This window comes from Urocitellus parryii, chromosome 11 (genome assembly GCF_045843805.1).
Source record: "Urocitellus parryii isolate mUroPar1 chromosome 11, mUroPar1.hap1, whole genome shotgun sequence".
Taxonomy (NCBI): domain Eukaryota; kingdom Metazoa; phylum Chordata; class Mammalia; order Rodentia; family Sciuridae; genus Urocitellus; species Urocitellus parryii.
Window position 1 is genome coordinate 121,255,044 of NC_135541.1, and position 20,115 is coordinate 121,275,158.

At 35.1% G+C, this 20,115-nt stretch overlaps 1 protein-coding gene across 3 annotated transcripts in view; it reads left to right on the forward strand.

Annotated features, from left to right (window-relative positions):
- Ash1l (ASH1 like histone lysine methyltransferase) overlaps positions 1-20,115 on the forward strand; it is a 175,692-nt gene that overhangs the window by 12,566 nt on the left and 143,011 nt on the right. For 2 of the 3 annotated variants that reach the window (XM_077791088.1, XM_026404956.2), the window contains exon 2: positions 14,405-14,925. The exons of the other annotated variant lie outside the window; for it this stretch is intronic. In XM_077791088.1, coding sequence (XP_077647214.1) covers positions 14,506-14,925 — 420 coding nt within the window. In that variant the 5' untranslated portion in view covers positions 14,405-14,505. The remainder of the gene's footprint in view (positions 1-14,404; positions 14,926-20,115) is intronic. 3 annotated transcript variants of the gene reach the window in all.

Below are 20,115 nucleotides of genomic sequence, written 5' to 3' on the forward strand. Positions count from 1 at the left end.
TCTGCCAGAAATTTTTTGAATGGCTTTGAAATATAATTCATATACTATACAACTTTACAATTCAGTGGGTTTTTAAAAATATATTCATAGTTATGTAGTCATCACCACTACAAAATTTTAGAACATTTCATCACCATAACTGGGTAACAGTCATTCCCCATCTCAACCCTAGCTGTAAGTAACTACTAGTCTCTTTTTTCTTTTTCTATAGATTTGCCTTTTTTGAACATTTCATATAAATGAATTATACACTGTGTTGTCTTTTGGAACTGACTTCTTTCATTTTAGCATGTTTTCAGAGTTCATCCCTAATCCTAACTACTTAGTTCAAATTTTGTTGATATCTTCACAAAGGCACTCTACTTTTTTTTTATGTGTGTGTGATTTCAGTGACTTATATAATATTAATACTTCAGTTAGTTTAATACAAAGCATTTTTGGGGAGGGGTGCGTGGTGCTGGGAGTTAAACCTAGGGCCTCCTCATGCTAAGCAAGTGCTCTGCTATACTCCCAGCCCTAATATAAAACATTTAAACTAGTTAATTTTAGTATATGTGCTGCCGAAGCGAGCACGAAACTAGTTAAGATACTGCTTACCTTTTTATCTTTGGAGAACTAATTACATGGTTGGAATATATAGTGCTTATTTTTTACATAGTAAAAACAGTGTGAGATCCTTATGTGGTGCTGCACACCTATAATCCCAGCTTACTCAGGAAGCTAAGGCAGGAAGGGATGACAAGTTTTGAGATCAGCCTTGACAACTTATCAAAACCCTGTCTCAAAAAGAAGAGGTCTGGGGTTGGTGTTGTGCTTTGCCCAGCACCCGTGAGGCACTGGGTTCGATCTTCAGCACCATGTAAATAAAGTTATTGTGTCTACCTAAAACTAAAAACTAGGGGCTGGAGATGTGGCTCAGCGGTAGCGCGCTCACCTGGCATGCGTGCGGCCTGGGTTCGATCCTCAGCACCACATACAAACAAAGATGTTGTGTCCGCCAAGAACTAAAAAATAAATATTAAAAATTCTCTCTCTCTCTCTCTCTCTCTCTCTCTCTCTCTCTCTCTCTCTCTCTCCTCTCTCTCACTCTCTCTTTAAAAAAAAAAAACTAAAAATATATTTTTAAAAAAAGAGATTTGGGCTGGATTGTGGGTCAGTGGTAGAGTACTCATCTAGCATGCATGAGGCAGTGGGTTTGATCCTCAGCACCACATAAAAATAAAATAAAGGTATTGTGTCTACCTGCAACTAAAAAAGAAGAGGTCTGGAGATGTAGCTTAGTGGGAGAGTGCTTATCTGGTATGTGCAAGACTCTGCGTTCAGTCCCTGTATGGCCAAAAAAGTTATGAGATATTTGAATAAAAGTATCCATCCTATATGTTTTTATTTTCATCTTGCCTATTCTTAGTTTTTACTCTGTTTATATGATTGAAAATATATTAGTATTTGTTTATTTAGTTATCAGATATTTATTGAATGGCTTTTATATTCTAGGTATTTTGCTAAGGGCATAGCAGTATAGGGTGTCTCAAACAGTATTCTTATTCTTATGGAATGAATGGTCTAGTAGAAAATAATAACTTACTATTACAGTGAATGTTAAGAGATTTACAGTATGGGTATGAGTACTTGACAGGGAGAACTATCCTAGTTTAGGAGGTTAGGAAATATCTCCCTGAGGAAATGGCCTTTAAGTTGAAATGGGTAGAATGAGTAGAGTCATTCAGGAATTGGGTGGAGGAGAGTTCCAGATGGAACTATGTTCTAATGGAGGGAAGACATATTTAGAAACTGAAAGGTACTACTTAAAACACATATATCACACATGTAACAGTGTTTGGTTTTTTTGGTTATTGTTTACCCTTGCTCTGCTCATAGCAGAATAGGAAATGATGAAGCTAGATATAAGTAGGGGCAGTTAACAAGAACAAAAAGTAAGCACCAGTGATAGGTGAAGTACTGTTCTAAGTACTTTCATGTATTAGTTCATTAAACCCTTAACAATTTCTGTTTACACAAAAGAGCATGTTGTCCAAGAACTGAGATCTGAGCCTATGTATTCTAACTATAGAGTATGTGTCCTTAACGCCACTGTACCATACTGCAGAACGTAGGTTATAAGTTATGACTGGATTTGGGGACCATTATTTCTGAAGAGCAGTAAACATCCAAAGGTATTTAAGTTTGAAAATTAGATTATTTTTAAAAACAACTTTCTGGCTGAAGATTGGTCTAGAAGAAAATAAGGTGGATATAGAAAGAAATGAGAAGTCTGCTGTATTCTGGGCAAGAGTTGTTGGTTTTTTGGACAAGTTAGATAATGGAAGTGGAGAGAACTTGGTGTAATTGAATATTATCTGTGTGGTATTCACAAGTTTTGATATTAGGTTGAAGGTTGGGAAAAATGGACCTAGACTATCAGAATGATGCTAGTTTTTTGACTTGAGCAACTGGTGACACTGAAATTGGAAAGACTGGAGGAGGAGTAGACCTTGTCAAGATGCTGTCAGCATCTTAAAAGTCTTACAATCTAGTATAGTTTATTATATGCAAGTACAATATGTTACCCAGGGATGGAATTTAGAGTAGGAAAAACCAAACCCAAGGAAATTCAGCATTTGAAAGGCTAGTAGACCAAGTCAGGCCAGCAAATAAGGCTTAGGAGTGACTGCCAGAAAGCCTTTAGGAAAGTATATTATCATGGAAGTCTCTAGTTGTCTGTGGCTTGTCTTCATCTTTTCAGTTTTATTTTTATTCTTTTTTTAAGTTTTTTTTTTTTATTTTTTAGTTATAGGTGGACACAAAATCTTTATTTTTATGTGGTGCTGAGGATAGAACCCAGTGCCTCACGCATGCTAGGCGAGCGCTCTACCATTGAGCCACATCCCCAGCCCCTATTTTTATTCTTAATTGATAAAATAATTGTACATATTTATGGCATATAGTGTTATGTTTCAATATATCAGTTGTATGCATTGTATAATGATTAAATCAGGGCATTTAAAAATTAGAAGTCTGCTGTATTCTGGGCAAGAATCTGTCACCTCAAATGTATCATTTTGTCTTCTTAGCCTCAGTACCTTCTGAAGGACAAAAGTTTATAATTTTGGTAAAGTACAGTTTATCCTGTTTTTCTTTTGTAAATCATGCTTTTGGTATCATTTAAGAAATCTTTGCTTATTTCAACAGCATTAAGATTTTTCTCCTATATTTTCTTCTTGGAGTTTTACAGTTTTTACTCTTGGATTTGTGTCTGTTGTGTATTTGGGTTCATTTTTGCATATGATATGAGGTAATTGTCTGAGTCACTTTTTTTTCTTTTTGCATATAAATATCCAGTAGGAGCCTTGCATTCAGTTCATTTTAGTTTTTGTACAGGGGGTTGAACCCATGGTAAGCAGATGTTCTATCTCTGAGCTACACCCCCAGCTCCAACTTCTTCCATTTACTAGCTTTATAATCTTGGTGCTAAGTCATTTTTCCAAGCTTGTTTGCTCATCTTTAAAATGTGGTTATTTAAATCTCACCGGGTTATTGTCAGAATTAAATGAGTGATATATAACACTAGGTGATGGCATCTAGTAGGCCTAAGGTAAATAAATAATAGTAGAATTTGAAAAACACTTCATGATGCCCAAATACTGTGCTCTTTTACTTCTTTAAATTCATTTCAGTGACGGAATAATGTTTAAGTTTTTGGTTTGCAGAATACTATCATTGTAAAATTTACTCCTGAAATTACCCCTTAAAATCTACCAGCTTTGAGCTTTTTTGAACAGATTATATTATTTCCGGGAGTTTTGACTTCTTTGGGTTTGTTTAATAATGTTTGATAAATATAATAATTGTCATTTGTTGTCAGATTTTAAACTTTTTTTCAATTAAACAAGTTTCTTGAGTATGTAGAAGCATTAAAAATACTATTTCTTCTTTGACAGCAAAATCATTCATATGTAGTAGCTGTTGAAGCAGTCAGAAATGATGATTGCATATGTTTTGAAGGTAAAGCTGACAGCTTTCGATTACTGACTACATTGTGTAGAGTTTGAGAGAAAGAAGAGGATGATTACAAATTATTAAAGCAAAAATTTTTTTCTCAGCTCAGTGGCAGGGTGATTTTTTTTTTTTTTTTGGTACTGGGGATTGAACCCAGTAGAGCTTTACCAATGAGCCACATTCCCAGTGCTTTTTAGTTTTTATTTTGAGACAAGGACAAGATCTTGCTAAATTGCTCAGGCTGGTCTCAAACTTGTGATTCTCTTACCTCAGCCTCCTGAGTTGCTGGAATTACCAATGTGCACTACTGTGCCCGGCCAGGGTGATCTTTTTTTTTTTTTTTAAGAGAGAGTGAGAGAGGAGGGGGGGAGAGAGAGAGAGAGAGAGAGAGAGAGAGAGAGAGAGAGAGAGAATTTTTAATATTTATTTTTTAGTTCTCGGCGGACACAACATCTTTGTATGTGGTGCTGAGGATCGAACCCAGGTCGCACGCATGCAAGGCCAGTGCGCTACCGCTTGAGCCACATCCCCAGCCCCAGGGTGATCTTTTTAAGGCCTCAGATTATTTCACTGGTCAAAACCTTTTAGTTTTTCTATCTCAGAGTAAAAAAACCAGAGTTCTTACAAATTTGCAAAGCCCTTTGTAATCTGTCCTGCATGTCTTTTATTTCTCTTCATCTACCTGTCTTCATCTCCTACTAACTTAGTTGCAGAAAGGGGATGCAAGTGTTTCCCTTTTGTTTCTTAAACAGGACAAAAATACTTCCTCAGAGCTTTTGCACTTTCTTCTCCCTGACTGAAATCTCCTTACTCTTTGATACATTCCAAGAAATAGGATGGTCACTTGTAAGAATTTTTTTCCCCCTATTTACTAGAATGAAACCCAGGGACACACTACCATGAGCCACATCCCCAGCCCTTTTAAAAACTTTTTATTTTTGAGACGGGGTGTTGCTAAATAGCCAAGGCTGGCCTTGTACTTGTAATCCTCCTTCCTCAGCCTCCTGAGCATCTGAGATTACAGGCATGTACCACCACATCCAGTACATCTATAAGAAATTTTTTAAAGAGCATGAAACCCAGGATGAATTTAAATACATAATGTGGTATACATTTTTTTAAAAAAATGTAGTTCATTTATACTTGCTTCTTAATGTTAATAAATAATGATTACAACCATTATCTATGATTAATAAAGACCACAAAGTGAAACAAAAATTTCTCACAGATGAGAAAAATTAGATTTTACTTGTTTTAAGCTAAAAATATGCTACAATGTGGCAATTTCAAATGAAAAAATAATTCCTAGTATTTAAAGAAAATTTTAATTAACAGATAACACTGTATTTTTATTGTATACTACTTAATGCTTTGAAGTATATGTAGGAATTTTAAATAAGTTAATAAATTACCTTTATCAAGCTAAAAAAAACCCTCCATTAACTTTTTCATGTATACACACATGTGTATATGCTTATGTGTATATGCACACGTACATATATATGCAAATTTGTTTTTGGTACTGGGTATTGAACCCAGAGGCATTTTACCATTGAATCCCATCCTCAGTCCTTTTTAAAATATTTTTCAGTTGTAGATGAACACGGTAACTTTATTTTTTATGTGGTGCTAAGGATTGAACCAGTGCCTCACATGTGTGAGGCAGGTACTCTACCACTGAGCCACAACCCCAGCCCCACATCCCCAGTCCTTTTTATTTTTTATTTTGAGACATCTTAATGATAAATTATGTTAGTTATATCTCAGTCTCTTAAATACATCTTTTTTCTCTATTTCCAGGTTTACCATTTCTAGTTTAGTATATTAATCTTAAGATTAACGTTGTAAGAGTGTTGTGTTTCAGAAAAAACTCTTGCTTTCTATCATTTTTTCTACAGCAACCAGAGACATTTTCTCAAAATATAAATTGTATCTTGCTATTCTGCTGCTGAGAGCCTTTTGAATTTCAGGTCCTTATCTCAACAAGGCCCTTTGCGAGCTATTCTCATTTGTCTTTTATTTCCATTTGATGTTCTTACTTCTTCAATTAATCTTCTGTTAATCTTTAATCTTAGGGACTTTTTAGACATATTATTCACTTTTTCTGTATCATTTTCACTTGACAGTTTGCCTGGCCGTTTTCTACTGAGACTTCAAGTCTCAGCTTAAATGTTAAATGTTTTTCTAAGATCTGTTCCCTGCCCCTCCAGGTTCTCTTGATGATGGCAGTACAGAAAACAAACAAAAATTCCTGCTGTATTAGGGCTGATATTTATAGTAGTACATTTTGTTTATAATTATATATTTATACAATTATCTTTAAAACTTAAAGTTCAAAGGGACCATGTTTGTATTTTGTACATTTGCTGCATCCAAGAGCACGCCACATTTCTCAAAATGGATTTTGAGGCTTTCAGGAAATATTTGTTGAATTAATGAAGGAATAGATAAATCCATAAAGGAAATGATGGATTGGTTAAAGAGGTAGTAGGAAATCTAGTTTAGAGTGTGAGGTAGCAGGTATGCCAGATATAATTGAAGAATAATAACATTAGAACTAAAAATTTTTTCTTGGTGGTAACATAATGTAGTAGTTAAGAGGAGCGAGGCTGACCTGGATCACCTTTTATTGACCATCAAGCCTTTTATTCCATTTGTAAAAAGAGAGTTACGGGCTGAGGCTGTGGTTCTGTGGTAGAGCACTTGCCTAGCATGCGTGAGGCACTGGGTTTGATCCTCAGCAGCACATAAAAATAAATAAATTAAAGGTATTGTGTCCAACTACAACTAAAAAAAAAAAAAAAGAGTTACTAGTAACTACCTCATGGTTATTGTGAGGTGTAAATGAGATACATAAAACAACAGGCTTAGAGCTTTGCACATATTAAAAACTGAGAAAATATTAGGAATTTTTTTATTACTTTTTAAGCTACTAATGTTAATCTCCAAGGATTCATTAGTAGTACTTGTTAAAAACTTAGTTGATTTTATATTGTCTTGCTAAATAGTGTGTAGTCAAAGTGTTCCTGTACGCTTTCCAATCATGATAGAGGTTCTGTATGTTAGACCAGAACATCTTTTTAAATTTTTTTATTACTTGTTGATGGATGTTTATTTATATGTGGTGATGAGAATTGAACCAGTGCCTCACACATGCTAGGCAAGTGCTCTACCACTGAGCCATAATCCCAGCCCCAGAATATCTTTTTTAAAATTTTATTTGTTTTTTTGGTCTTGCTGGGAATCAAATCCAAGGTCTTGTGTATGCTGAGCAAGTCACATCAGCCTCAGAGCACTTATATTAACAACAGTATATTACATAATTTTTATCAGATCTATGGTTTATTATTTGGATGTGGGATTAGTATGGCAAGTATTAGTGTGGTTAGAGGTCTTCACTATCTAGAGGGAATAGGGTAGGGATGTGATAAACAATTTTGATCAATTCCTATTCAAAAGTATACACACACACACACACACACACACACACACACAAACACACAAACACAAACACTTTGGATGCTTTGGATTGAACTCAGCGCCTCACGCAGGCTAATAAGCACATGGTCTCCTGCAGAGTTCTGTCCACAGCGGAAGTCCTGTATTTGTAAGTCCTGTATTTGATTGCTTTCCCAAGTTTAGTGGATTATTGCAGAATGTATAGGGAGTACACTGTGAATCACTATGAATTTTGATTTTTTAAAATTTTGAGTGTCTACTATATGATTAGATTATCATCCATTGTGTTTATATAATATATGTGTTCTATTAATATGATTAGAATTTCCTAGAGTTTGTACACTGCTGTAATTATATATGGAAAAGAACTTTGTGCTATAAAGATGTTTTCTTTGATTTTGGACTCTAGACCATTCTGGATTATTCCAGAGATTTGAAAACATAAATCTCAAAGTTGTTTGTGAAATAAAGTTTGAACTTACCTCTTTGAGCAAAGAAATTCTAATGGTCTGAGTTCTGTATTTCTCCTTAGAACTACATTTTTTTAAAAATTATTTTTTAGTTGTAGTTGGACACAATACCTTTATTTATTTTTATGTGGTGCTGAGGATCAAACCCAGGGCCTCACACATGCTAGGCAAGTGCTCTACCACTGAGCCACAACCCCAGCCCTTGGAACTATATTTTAAATTAAATATATTAGGAACCATAATAAGTTGTGTAACAACATGACACTCTTGACCCTGGATGGAAAACCTAGTTGTATAGGTAAATATCTTTCCATAAGCTACAAGAATGTCATTCACAAATAATTACTTTGAAAGTTCAAAAAAAAAAAAAACTGCAATCTGATAGCTGCTATTGGGACTCACTGAGTTTTAAAGTTTACATTCAGTAGGTAAAAAGTACTCTTTGTTTTAAAGTATGTTCAGAATTTGGGTATATCTTTATTGGAAACACTTAAATTTGGTATGTGGAGTTTGACCGTTGTTATTTTCTAGTTTCACTGCCCATTGACGAAATGGATTCACAAAATAAGCCCATAGGCATAGTTTCTGTTTTCCTCCTTGATCAGTTAGGAAACATGGAATTTCTATTTTTATATACATTTCTAGAGGGATTATCAATGTTTTAAAATTAATCTCTTTTCTGTATATTGATATCCTGCTGTTTTATATATGTCACTTGGATTTATTTTTCTGCATTTTTAAAAATGATGAGAATCCTGCTTCTCTCCAACCCTTCTCTTTTTTGTTGGTAAGGAATGAGTACTCATGCACACTCAACCACTGAGCCACATCCCCAGCCCTATTTTGTATTTTATTTAGAGACAGGGTCTCACTGAGTTAGTTAACACCTAGCTTTTGCTGAGGATGCCTTTGAACTCTTTGATCCTTATGTCTCAGCCTCCTGAGCTGCTGGGATTCTAAGTGTGCACCACTGCGCTTTGCTGGACCCTTCTGTTTAATGTTTTGACAGTGAGTCAGTAAGGGTCAAGAATGATTTCCTTTCTTTGGGCAAAATGCTGAAATTCTAATTTCCATTTATAAATAGTAAGGCTCCTAGAATTCTTTCATGACATACAAACAAAAAATTATAGGGAAATTTAAGAAAGTATGTATTTGAGCAAAATGAATATAAAAATACTTGTTTTTGTGTAAAATGTTGTTTGTTTTTATTTCACAAAGAATTTGTTTTAACAACTAACCAAAAAGATACATGGCAGGTACATTAGTTTGCCTTTAGAAATATGAAACCCAGGTTGGTCATTAGAAATTAGGAAACAAGAAAGGGAAAAGTAAAATAGAAAAAGGACAAATTGGAGCCAATAACGTCAAAACTCTCATACGGCATGAAATTAATTTAGCAAATATTTTTGAAACCTACTTATTTTGATAGGTTACTGTTGTAGGTGTTAGGATACAATGATGAACTGAACTAACAAAAGTCCATTTCCTAGTGGAATAAGGTACAGACAATAAACAAATATTTATTTTGTATTGTGTACCTGATAATGAGAGGAATATTAGAATATATAAGAACAGCATAAAGAGTGTGAGAAGAGAGTGATGAGAACAGGGATCTTTCTGTTATATAGGGTTGTCAGGGAATGCCTTTTCTATAAGTTTACATTTAGGCAAAGACATCAAGTGAAAAAGACCATACAATTATCTGAGGTAAGGGTGTGTTAGGCAGTAGTAAATGAAAAGGCCCTGAGTTATACAACTTATTTTTTGTTGTATTTGGGACACTAAAGGAGGATCTTTGTACCCTCTACGGGGAACTAAGTAGGGAGACTGGTAAGACATGGAAGTGAGGTAGAGGGGATTGTAGGGTAGATTAAATACTCTCTATACAGCATTATAAGAAATCTGGCTTCTACTCTTGAGTGAGATAGGAAGCCATTATGGTTTTGATTAAAGGAGTGACACAGTTAACTCAGGCTTTAATAGGATCATTTTGCTGCTGACTTGAGAACACTGTAAGAGATATGAGAATTGAAGCCAGGAACAAGTTAGAAGACTGTTGTATTCCAGGTCAGATATTATGATCACATGTATCTGATGTCTGTCAAAATAGTGAGAAGTATCGATTCTACATATACTTTGAAGGTAAATCTGATAGAGTTTGCTGAACAAATGGGCATATGGATTACAAGGGACAGAAAGGAATCAAAATCTGATTAGAAATTTTTGATCTCATATTTCTGGTTGGGGTTGTCAGGAAACACAGGGGAATAATAGATTTCTGGTGATGAGCAAAGATGAATTGATTTTAAACATGTCAAGCCTGAAGTGCCTATTTATTACACATCCAGCCAGTGTGTCAAGTATGCATTTAGTATAAGAGTCTGAAGTTCCAGGAAGAGGTCTCCACTTGTCTTTTTCTGGAGATGGATACTTATGAGTCATCAATGACTGGATCAGGTCATTTATGAAGGAAGTGTAGATGGAATAAGGAAGAGTCCTAGGACTCTCATATTTACCTGTCATGAAGAAGAAAACCAGCAAAGGGGAGAGATTGACCAGTCAGTGAGGGAGAAGAATGAAGACAGGTATTGTGGAAGTCTTGTGAAGACAGGAAGGGACTGTTCTGCTCTAATTTTGTTGAGTGGTCTGGTGAGATGAGAGGTGTAGCCCGGACTGCTGAACCGGGGTCACTTGCGTGAATTTGAAGTGACACAAATTCTTTGTGAAATAAAAACAAATTTGAGGTACACACAAAAGAAACCTTTTTCACAGGCTTTAGGATGACTTCTCCACCTCCAGCCACAAGCTCTCACAAGGAGGGGCAAGAGAAAAGCATGGGAGGCTGGCAAGAGGGGGAGCACGCCCTGAAACTTGGCTTTTATTGGAGGGAGCTATTCGATGGAACATTCTATCCAAAAACAGGCAAGGAGTAGGATTACAAAGAACAAGGAGTCAGCCCACTCCCATTGGGTAATGCCAACTCCCAGAGCTCCACCTTTCTATCTGAACAGAGGTAAGTCTACATGCATTGCAATGGGTGCAATGCCAGTCTAGTACCTCCTTGCTCAAGACTTAAAGGTGTATGCATCCTCCTGTTCAGGGTGGTCCCCAATAGAGAGGACTGAGAGTTGATATTGTACTTAGCAACAGGAAGGTGACTTTGACAAGTTTATGTGCAGTGGTGACTGTGAAAGTGTGATTGTATATTCATGAAAAGAAAATATGAGGATTTGAGGATAGGGACTATAGAGAACTCTTTCAAGAAGTTTTATTGTAAGGATGAATAGGAAATTGGGAGACTGGAGGAACATGTGGAGTAAAGAAGTGTTCTTGGATGAGGAGATACTTTAGTGTATTTTCATGATGATTGGCATTATCCAGAGGAAAGGTAAGATGATATGATGGAAAAGGGGGATGTAGTTGCATGAACAAAACTGATAGGATTTAGTCCTCAAGGAATTGGAAGTAGAAACAACTTATGTATTGTTTAAGAAGGAAGGCAGTCTGTAGAAATAGATGGAGATAAGTGGGGAGATAAACAATAGGTTGTTTTGGCAATTTTCTTCTGATCCTTTTTACTGCCAAATGTCAGACAGTAGGCAGTTGATGAAGGGAGTGAAGATGGGATGAAGTAGTTATCTAGAAGGGTACGGGAGTGCATGGATTAGAGAAATAAGTTGTTTGCAATAAGGGCTCACTTAAAGTTATTGGTCAGGAATATAAAGTGAGATCAGTCAGCATATTTGCTTTTCTTAGACAACCCTTGATGGTACAGGGACAGAAGAGGTATAAAACGTGCTGAGAAATGTCACTGATAAAATTAATATATTTTAGAAAACCATCTATATGAAATATATATGTTAAAAAATATTTATAAATTTCTCATTGTAAAATAGAAAAGGAGAAACATTTGCTATAGGCCAAATATTGTGTTTGAAATTATAGAGACCTTCATTCATTCATTCATTCATCCATCCATCCATCCATTCAAATACTTGTTTGTATCCCCAGATGCTGACATGTGGAGTAAGAAAAACTCAATTGCCCCCATTGTGATCCTATGTGAATAATAAGTATTCAGGGATGGATCAGTCATTACAAGCTTAAATGTAGGTCTGAGAACATAGGTCCATAGCCCATCCTTCAGAATCTTTGATGTCAAAGATTTGTCTGTTTCCCAGCTTTTAAAAAGGTTACATAGATTGGGTGATATGGCACCAGAGTGTTTGGAAAAGCACTCTGTAATCAAACACTTTAATACTTCTGCATTGTAACATGTAAATATGCATATAAATTATTTTTTTTAATTCATTTTTTAGTTGTAGTTGGACACAATACATTTATCTATCTGTCTATCTATCTATCTATCTATCTATCTATCTATCTATCTATCTGTGGTGCTGAGGATTGAACCCCGGGCCCAACTCATGCTAGGCAAGTACTCTACTGCTGAGCCCTAGCCCCTGCATAGAAATTATGATGATTAAGACTAAAATAGGTGCAGGTCAGGTTTTGTCACTAATGAATTATGATAAAAACCTTGATTTTCAGAGTATTTTGAATTTTAGAATCCCAAATCCATCATATTAAAGATAGAACTTTGTACTTTTAAGGGAGAGAAAGCATTATGACACAGAAGCAAAAGCAAATATGATTTCTTGGAGACAGTAAAGAAAACTGAGTTGACTAAATCATAGGAGATGTATGTGGGAAATAAGATTAAACAATTTTAAATAGTGAGAATAGCCAGTTTATTAAAAACCTTGAATACCATCGTAAAGTAGTAGCAGACTTACCAAAGTGAAATCATTGGAAGATTATTCTTTCGGAATGGGACAAACTAAAGAGAATAGTCAGTTGACCATCATTTGCTTAGTAACTGCTTAAAATGCTGCTGCTGCCATTGCTACAACTACTACCACTATTAAAATATTGAGTGTCTGTTGTTAAATCCTTGCCACATGCCAGTTGTTGGGTTAGGTATTTTTCTGATACTTCTTGTAGGAGCTGTATAACAGCTTTATATCATGGTCTTTGTCCTTTGAAAAGAAAATCATTAAGGCACATAGTGAAAATTGTAAAATATTTTATTCCATAAATGGTATTTTCCAAAGGATATGAGATTATCCTTTTTCTAAATACTAGTCCTTGATCTTTTTCTTTTTAGTTGTAGATAGACACAGTATTTTTTTAAATTTAAATTTATATTTATCTGGTGCTGAGGATCAAACCCAGTGCTTCACACACTCTGGGCAAGTGCTCTACCACTAAGCTATAGCCTCAACTCCTAATCCCGGATCTTGAGTTGGGCATATGCTTGAAACAATATAAGTCTTTCAGTCCTCAAGAATAGTAGATTATTTTGTTTTATTTTATATTCACCAGCCGGCCTTTGGATTATATGCTAATCTGGTTTCATGAGGACCTTTATATATGGGGGAAGGTTGTACAGTACAGGTTCTTAGATTAGGCATACCACCTATCAAAAAATAAATCAAAATGCTCTTTTTAAAATATATGTAGCCAGGTATAGTGGCACACTCTTATAATCCCAGTGATTCAGGAGGCTGAAGTAGGAGGATCACAGTTTTGAGGCTCACCTCCACAATTTAGCAAAACCCTCAGCAAATTTGTGAGACTGTCTCAAAAAATGCAGAAAACTGGGGGTGTAGCTCAGTAAGCTGCCCTCCGCCAAATATTATGCATTTGGGGAATTGACACATGCCAACTGACTATTTGCTATTAGGAAAACTTATAAAAATTAATTTCTGATTTTCAAAAGTTTTTATAGCAATTGTTCTCAGTCATTTCTCTATTGTCTTTTTTGCTAGATTTTAAGCCTCATAAATTTAGGAACTGAGTGGATTTGTTGAATACATAATATATTTCCAGGATGTAGTATAATGCATGGCATATAATGGGTGGTCAGAAATATTTTTGAATGGATTGAGTGAATTCTGAGTTAAATTGTACACCAAGATTATCCCTGCCTCAAAGTCCTAACATAAAAAGCCTGACAGTTTCTTGAAAATGGTTAGAAGACTGAAACCCACTTAAAAACCAGTAAAATGTCCTTTACTTTCAGTAAAACTGATTTTATGTAACTAAAATATAAGGAATATATTCTTTTCAAATTGAAGAGTTCTAAAAAAATTAAATTATTTTTATCCTTGTGTTTGCTTGACCATCAGTTGCAAAAATTTCTTGATTGAGTTGTAATAGTGATTCTTCAATTTTGATTTGTACCATGCCACTTATATTTGTTCATGATATTTGTAGAGTAAAAAATTTCTGAAATTTTAAAACATATTTTTAACTAAATGGTCTTAAATCGATTTCAAACTATAATTTGATCTGTTTTAATTGTGATTTTTTTGGGTGCTTTTTGACTTCTTATCCTTTTCCCTATACGCCCATTTCTCATGTTAATCAATAGTTGCCTCTATTCTGATAAATTTTTGTTATGATCTGTTCTGCAGAGAAAGAGATGCTGGTTGCAAGTTTTGGAAATCCCTGTTTTTTATGGAACAAAGTTCTGTAAAATTTTCATAAGATTACTTGGCAATAACATACGCTTGTGATGGACCCTAGAAATACTGCTATGTTAGGATTGGGTTCTGATTCCGAAGGTTTTTCAAGAAAGAGTCCTTCTGCCATCAGTACTGGCACACTGGTCAGCAAGAGAGAAGTAGAGCTAGAGAGTAACACAAAGGAAGAAGAGGACCTTCGAAAGCGGAATCGGGAAAGAAACATTGAAGCAGGGAAAGATGATGGTTTGACTGATGCACAGCAGCAGTTTTCAGTGAAAGAGACAAACTTTTCAGAGGGAAATTTAAAATTGAAAATTGGCCTTCAGGCTAAGAGAACTAAAAAACCTCCAAAGAACTTGGAGAATTATGTATGTCGACCTGCCATAAAAACAACTATCAAGCACCCAAGGAAAACGCTTAAAAGTGGGAAAATGACAGATGAAAAGAGTGAACATTGTCCTCCAAAAAGGGTAAGTGTAATGCCCAGCAATATGTGGTCATTGAAAGTATTCAGATTTTTCTATTGATTTACATACCTATTCCAGGAAATTTGATTTTAATCTTTTTACGTTATTTCCAAATAGTCTGTGAGTCATGTCAAAGATGTAATGGTATACAATGTAATAAAATTTACTTATAAAATTATGACAGATATTTAAAATGGAGCATACTCTGATTATTACTCCTAAGGTTAGTGGGAAAAATATTGGATTTGTAGTCAGGAAACCTAGATTTGAATCTTGCCTTCCTACTTACTAACAGTGTCATCATGGACAAATTAACAGAGGAGAAACTGAGTCCAAAGATATAATTGGTTATATTATTACCTGCCTTCCGGGGTGGTTGGAAAGTATCAGATTCACTAAGAAATGTTGAAAGCTTTTGTTAAATGAATTATTTTGTAAAATATTTCTGTTGTTGTTCCTCATAAGGCAAGTTAATATATTAAAAATGTCAGCTGGGTGAAGCTCCAACTACTTAAGATTGCTTAAATTCATGAGTTTGAGACTATTTTGTGCAACGTAGTGAGACCCCCATTTCAAAAAAACAAAAAGAAAAGTCATCCCCCTTCTGTCAGATATCCAATTACTCCTCTAACTCTTCTTCATTCTGTTCACCTTGTCTAATAAAGATCTCACATTTGTGCTTTATTTTGTTGACCACAAGTTTTAGTCCCTTTATGCATTATTTTATATATTTTTTTATATATATATTCCCACAGATTTAAGATAGTATTCATATATGAGTAAAACAGGGAGAAAGAGTTGGCTTAATATTTTGGCTAAAAGAATATTACTGGGGCTGGGGATGTGGCTCAAACGGTAGCGCGCTCGCCTGGCATGCGTGCGGCCCGGGTTCGATCCTCAGCACCACATACCAACAAAGATGTTGTGTCCGCCGAGGACTAGAAAATAAAAATATTAAAAATTCTCTCTCTCTCTCTGTCCTCTCTCACTCTCTCTTTAAAAAAAAAAAAGAATATTACTCACTGTTTTAAATGATGATTTGGTTTTTTATCATTAATTCTTTTTTTCCCCTTTCTTTTTTTTCTCCCTCCTTCCTTCCTTCCTTCCTTCCTTCCTTCCTTCCTTCCTTCCTTCCTTCATATGCCTATTTCTCATGTTAATCAATAATTGCCTCTATTCTGATAAATTTTTGTTATGATCTGTTCTGCAGAGAAAGAGATGCTGGTTGCAAGTTTTGGAAATCCTTGTTTTTCATGGAACAAAGTTCTGTAAAATTTTCATAAGATTACTTGGCAATAACATACGCTTGTGATGGACCCTAGAAATACTGATATGTTAGGATTGGGTTCTTCCTTCCTCCCTCCCTCCCTCCCTCCCTCCCTCATGTGCGCGTGTGACTTGGGATCGAACCCAGGGCTTGTGCACATTAGGCAAGCACTGTACCTCTGAACTGCATCCCCAGCCTGCTTTAATTCTTTCCTGTCATTCATGTGCATTTTACTTGTTACCAGAAACTACAATGCTGCAAAGCTCTTTTGTTCTCCAAATTGCTGTGGCATTCAGAAATTTCTAATAGATTGCCCTTCTGCATAAGAGTATAGAGATTTAAGATATATTTTATGATGACTTCTTCATGAAATCATATGAATAAGTTTTCGGATTATAATGTCAGGAAAAATTGGGTATTGTATTCAGTTCTTGAAAAAAATCAACAGGATAAATCTTAGGTAAATGAGTCTTGTTTTCCTCATTTCTGAAATGGAAGTATTATCTATTTTTTCTTTTTTCTCTTTTTTTTTTTTTTTAAAGAGAGAGTGAGAGAGAGAGAGAGAGAGAGAGAATTTTTCATTTTTATTTTTTAGTTCTCGGCGGACACAACATCTTTGTTGGTATGTGGTGCTGAGGATCGAACCCGGGCCACACGCATGCCAGGCGAGCGCGTTACCGCTTGAGCCACATCCCCAGCCCAGTATTATCTGTTTTTAAATAACATCTTTATCAAGATATAATTCAAATATCATCACAAATGCACCATTTAAATTAAATGATTTTTAGGGTATTATGTTCATTTTTTAGGTTGATGCTAAATGTATATGTAATTTGGGATTTATTATTTTAATCATTTTAAAGCCAGGCATGGTGGCAAACGCCTGTAATCCCAGTGACCCTGTCTGAAAATAAAAGGGCTGCTGATGTAACTCAATGATTAAGTGCCCCTGGGTTCATTCCCTGTTACCCAAAAAAATAAAAAATTAAAGAATAAATAAAAATTAAACCATTTCTAACTGTACAATTCAATGGCATTAATCACATTCACTGTGTTATACAACCATTACTACTATTCCCAAAATTTCTTAAATCCAAATTCTGTAAACATTAAGCAATAACTCCGATTTCCCTGTACCCAGCAACTGAGAACGTCTTGTGTACTTTTTTTTTTTTTTTTTTTTTGCCTATTCAAGATACCTGATAAAAGTGTCATCATTCAATACTTGTCCTGTTTTGTTTGGTGTATTTCATAATGTCCTCAAGGTTGTTCCATGTAGTATTTTCCAGAACTTCATTCCTTTTTTTTTTGTGGTGCTGGGGTTTAAACTCAGGTCCTTGTGCATGCGAGGCAGGCACTCTACCAATTGAGCTATATCCCCAGCCTTTCATTCCTTTTTATATCGGAGTGATGTTCTGTCATATGAGTACACCACATTTTAAAAAAAAATCATTCATCTGTTGGTGGAATCTTGGTTTGCTTCCCACCCTTGACTATTGTGAATAATGCTGCAATGAACATTGGTATGAAAAATACCTGTTTGAGTCCCAATTTTTTTTTTCATATTTATTTTTTAGTTATAGGCAAGCACAATATTTTATTTTTATGTGGTGCGGAGGATCGAACCTAGTGCCTCACACATGGTAGGCGAGCGCTCTACCTCTGAGCCATGACCCCCACCTCTTGAGTCCCAATTTCAATTCTTTGGATGTATGCTGTCATCCCTTGGTGTCCTTAGAAGATTGGGTCCAGGACCTATATTATATAAAAATCCTCTCTGGGCATGGTGGTGCGTGCCTATAATTCCGGCAGCTTGGGAGGCTAAAGCAGGAGGATTGCCAGTTGAAAGCCAACCTCGGCAAAAGTGAGGCACAAAGCAACTCAGTGAGACTCTGTCTCTAAATAAAATACAAAAAGGGCTGGGATGTGGCTCAGTGGCCGACTGTGCTAAGTTTAATCCCTGGTTACTACCCCCCACCCCAATCTTTGGATTTTCAGGTCCCTTATGTAAAATAGCGTAGTGTTTTGAGTATAATCTACATAAAATTTCCCATATACCTTAAATCATCTCTTGATTATTTAAATACTTAATGTAATGTAAATGTTGTGTAAATAGTTGTCATATAATATTGTTTAGTGAATAATAAGAAAAAAGTATATGCATGTTCAGTATAGATAGAATTATTTCCTGAACATTTTTGATCCAAGGTTGCTTCAATCATTGGTTGCCCAACCCATGGATATTGAGGGCCAACTGTACTTTGTGAATAGAGTTGATGGATCATATAGTAATTCTCTTGTTTAGATTTTGAAGAAGTTCCAAACTGTTTTCCATAGATGCTACACTATTTCATATTCCCAACAACACATAAGTATTCCAGAATTTCTCCAGATCCTCTCCTTTATTCCTTCCCTTTCTTGACTGTGGTTTTGATTTACATTTTCCTAGGGACTAATGATGATCACATCTTTTCATAGGCTTAGTTGTCATTTATGTATCACTTTTGACAAATGTCTATGCAGATTTTCTGACCGTTTTTGAGTTGTGTTGTTTGAGTTCTTTGATTAAAAACATGGATGAAGTCCAGTTTGTTTTTTACTGCATATGTTTTTGGAGTACCTTAGTAATAACCGGGCAAATTCAGTGTATTTCTCCTTATGTATTCTTCTAAGAATTTTATGGTTTTGGTTTTTATATGTAAGTTTTGACTCAAGTTAAATCTTGTATATGATTTAAGGTAAAGTTTCAACTTGATTCTTTTGAATATGAATAGTTTTATTAGCATCTTCATTAAAGAGAATTAATTTCCTGGTTCTGGTTCCTTTGTTTAAAAAAAAAATTCCATATATGTGTATGGAGATTTGTTTCTGGACTCTTCAATTCCATTGTTCAGTCTGTCTTAACAGTACTACCTTGTTTTGATTACTAAAGCTTTGTAATTCATTTTGAAGTGAGATGTGAGTCCTCCAGCTTTGTTCTTTTTCAAGATTGTTTTGGCATGTTGGGATTCCTTGAGATTCTATATGAATTTTGAGAGTGTTCTATTTCTCCAAAGAATGTTGGAATTTTGATACAGATTGCTTGGCATCTACAGATCCCTTTAAACATAAAAAGGAAAAACAAACATTGTTACTATTATGACTCATTTTCAACAATCTGAGCAAATTCATTTTGGATTCCCCCCACCTTCAGCAGTTTAATAGCACCATTCTGTGATAAGTGGTAAGCAAAACAACCATTACTCAGCCAAAATGAAGAAAACTTTATGTCAAATGTGCCTTCAGGTTTACCTCTACTACATTAAGAATACATTATTTGGGACCAAAGTTCATGCAAGGAAACTTCCAGAAAGTAAATCCCTCATCAGTGCTTTTGATATGTTTGAGAAATATTTTATGCACATAAAGCAAATACATGTCTAACATATGTATATCCTTCCTGTATTTATTTATTTATTTATTTTTTAGAGAGAGAGAGAGAGAGAGAGAGAGAGAGAGAGATAATAGTATTTATTTTTTAGTTCTCTACGGACACAACATCTTTGTTGGTATGTGGTGCTGAGGATCGAACCTGGGCCGCACGCATGCCAGGCGAGCGTGCTACCGCTTGAGCCACATCTCCAGCCCCTCCTTCCTGTATTTAAAAATACAAATAGTAGCATGCTGTACACTTTCTTTGCAACTTTTTCTACTTTAATAATTTATTCCGGAGATTTTTGAATACCATGACTAAGAGGGTTTCTTTAGTCATTTGAAATATGGATTGCAAATTTGTTTTCAGTTAGTTATTTGTCTTTAGTCATTTCTTATCTTATTTTGCCATGTAGAATTATTTGTTATTTTTTAAAAACCTATATTTATTCATAAATCTTTTATGGTTTCTGGATTTCGGTGTGTAATTAGAAAAGCCTTTTTCACTACAAGTT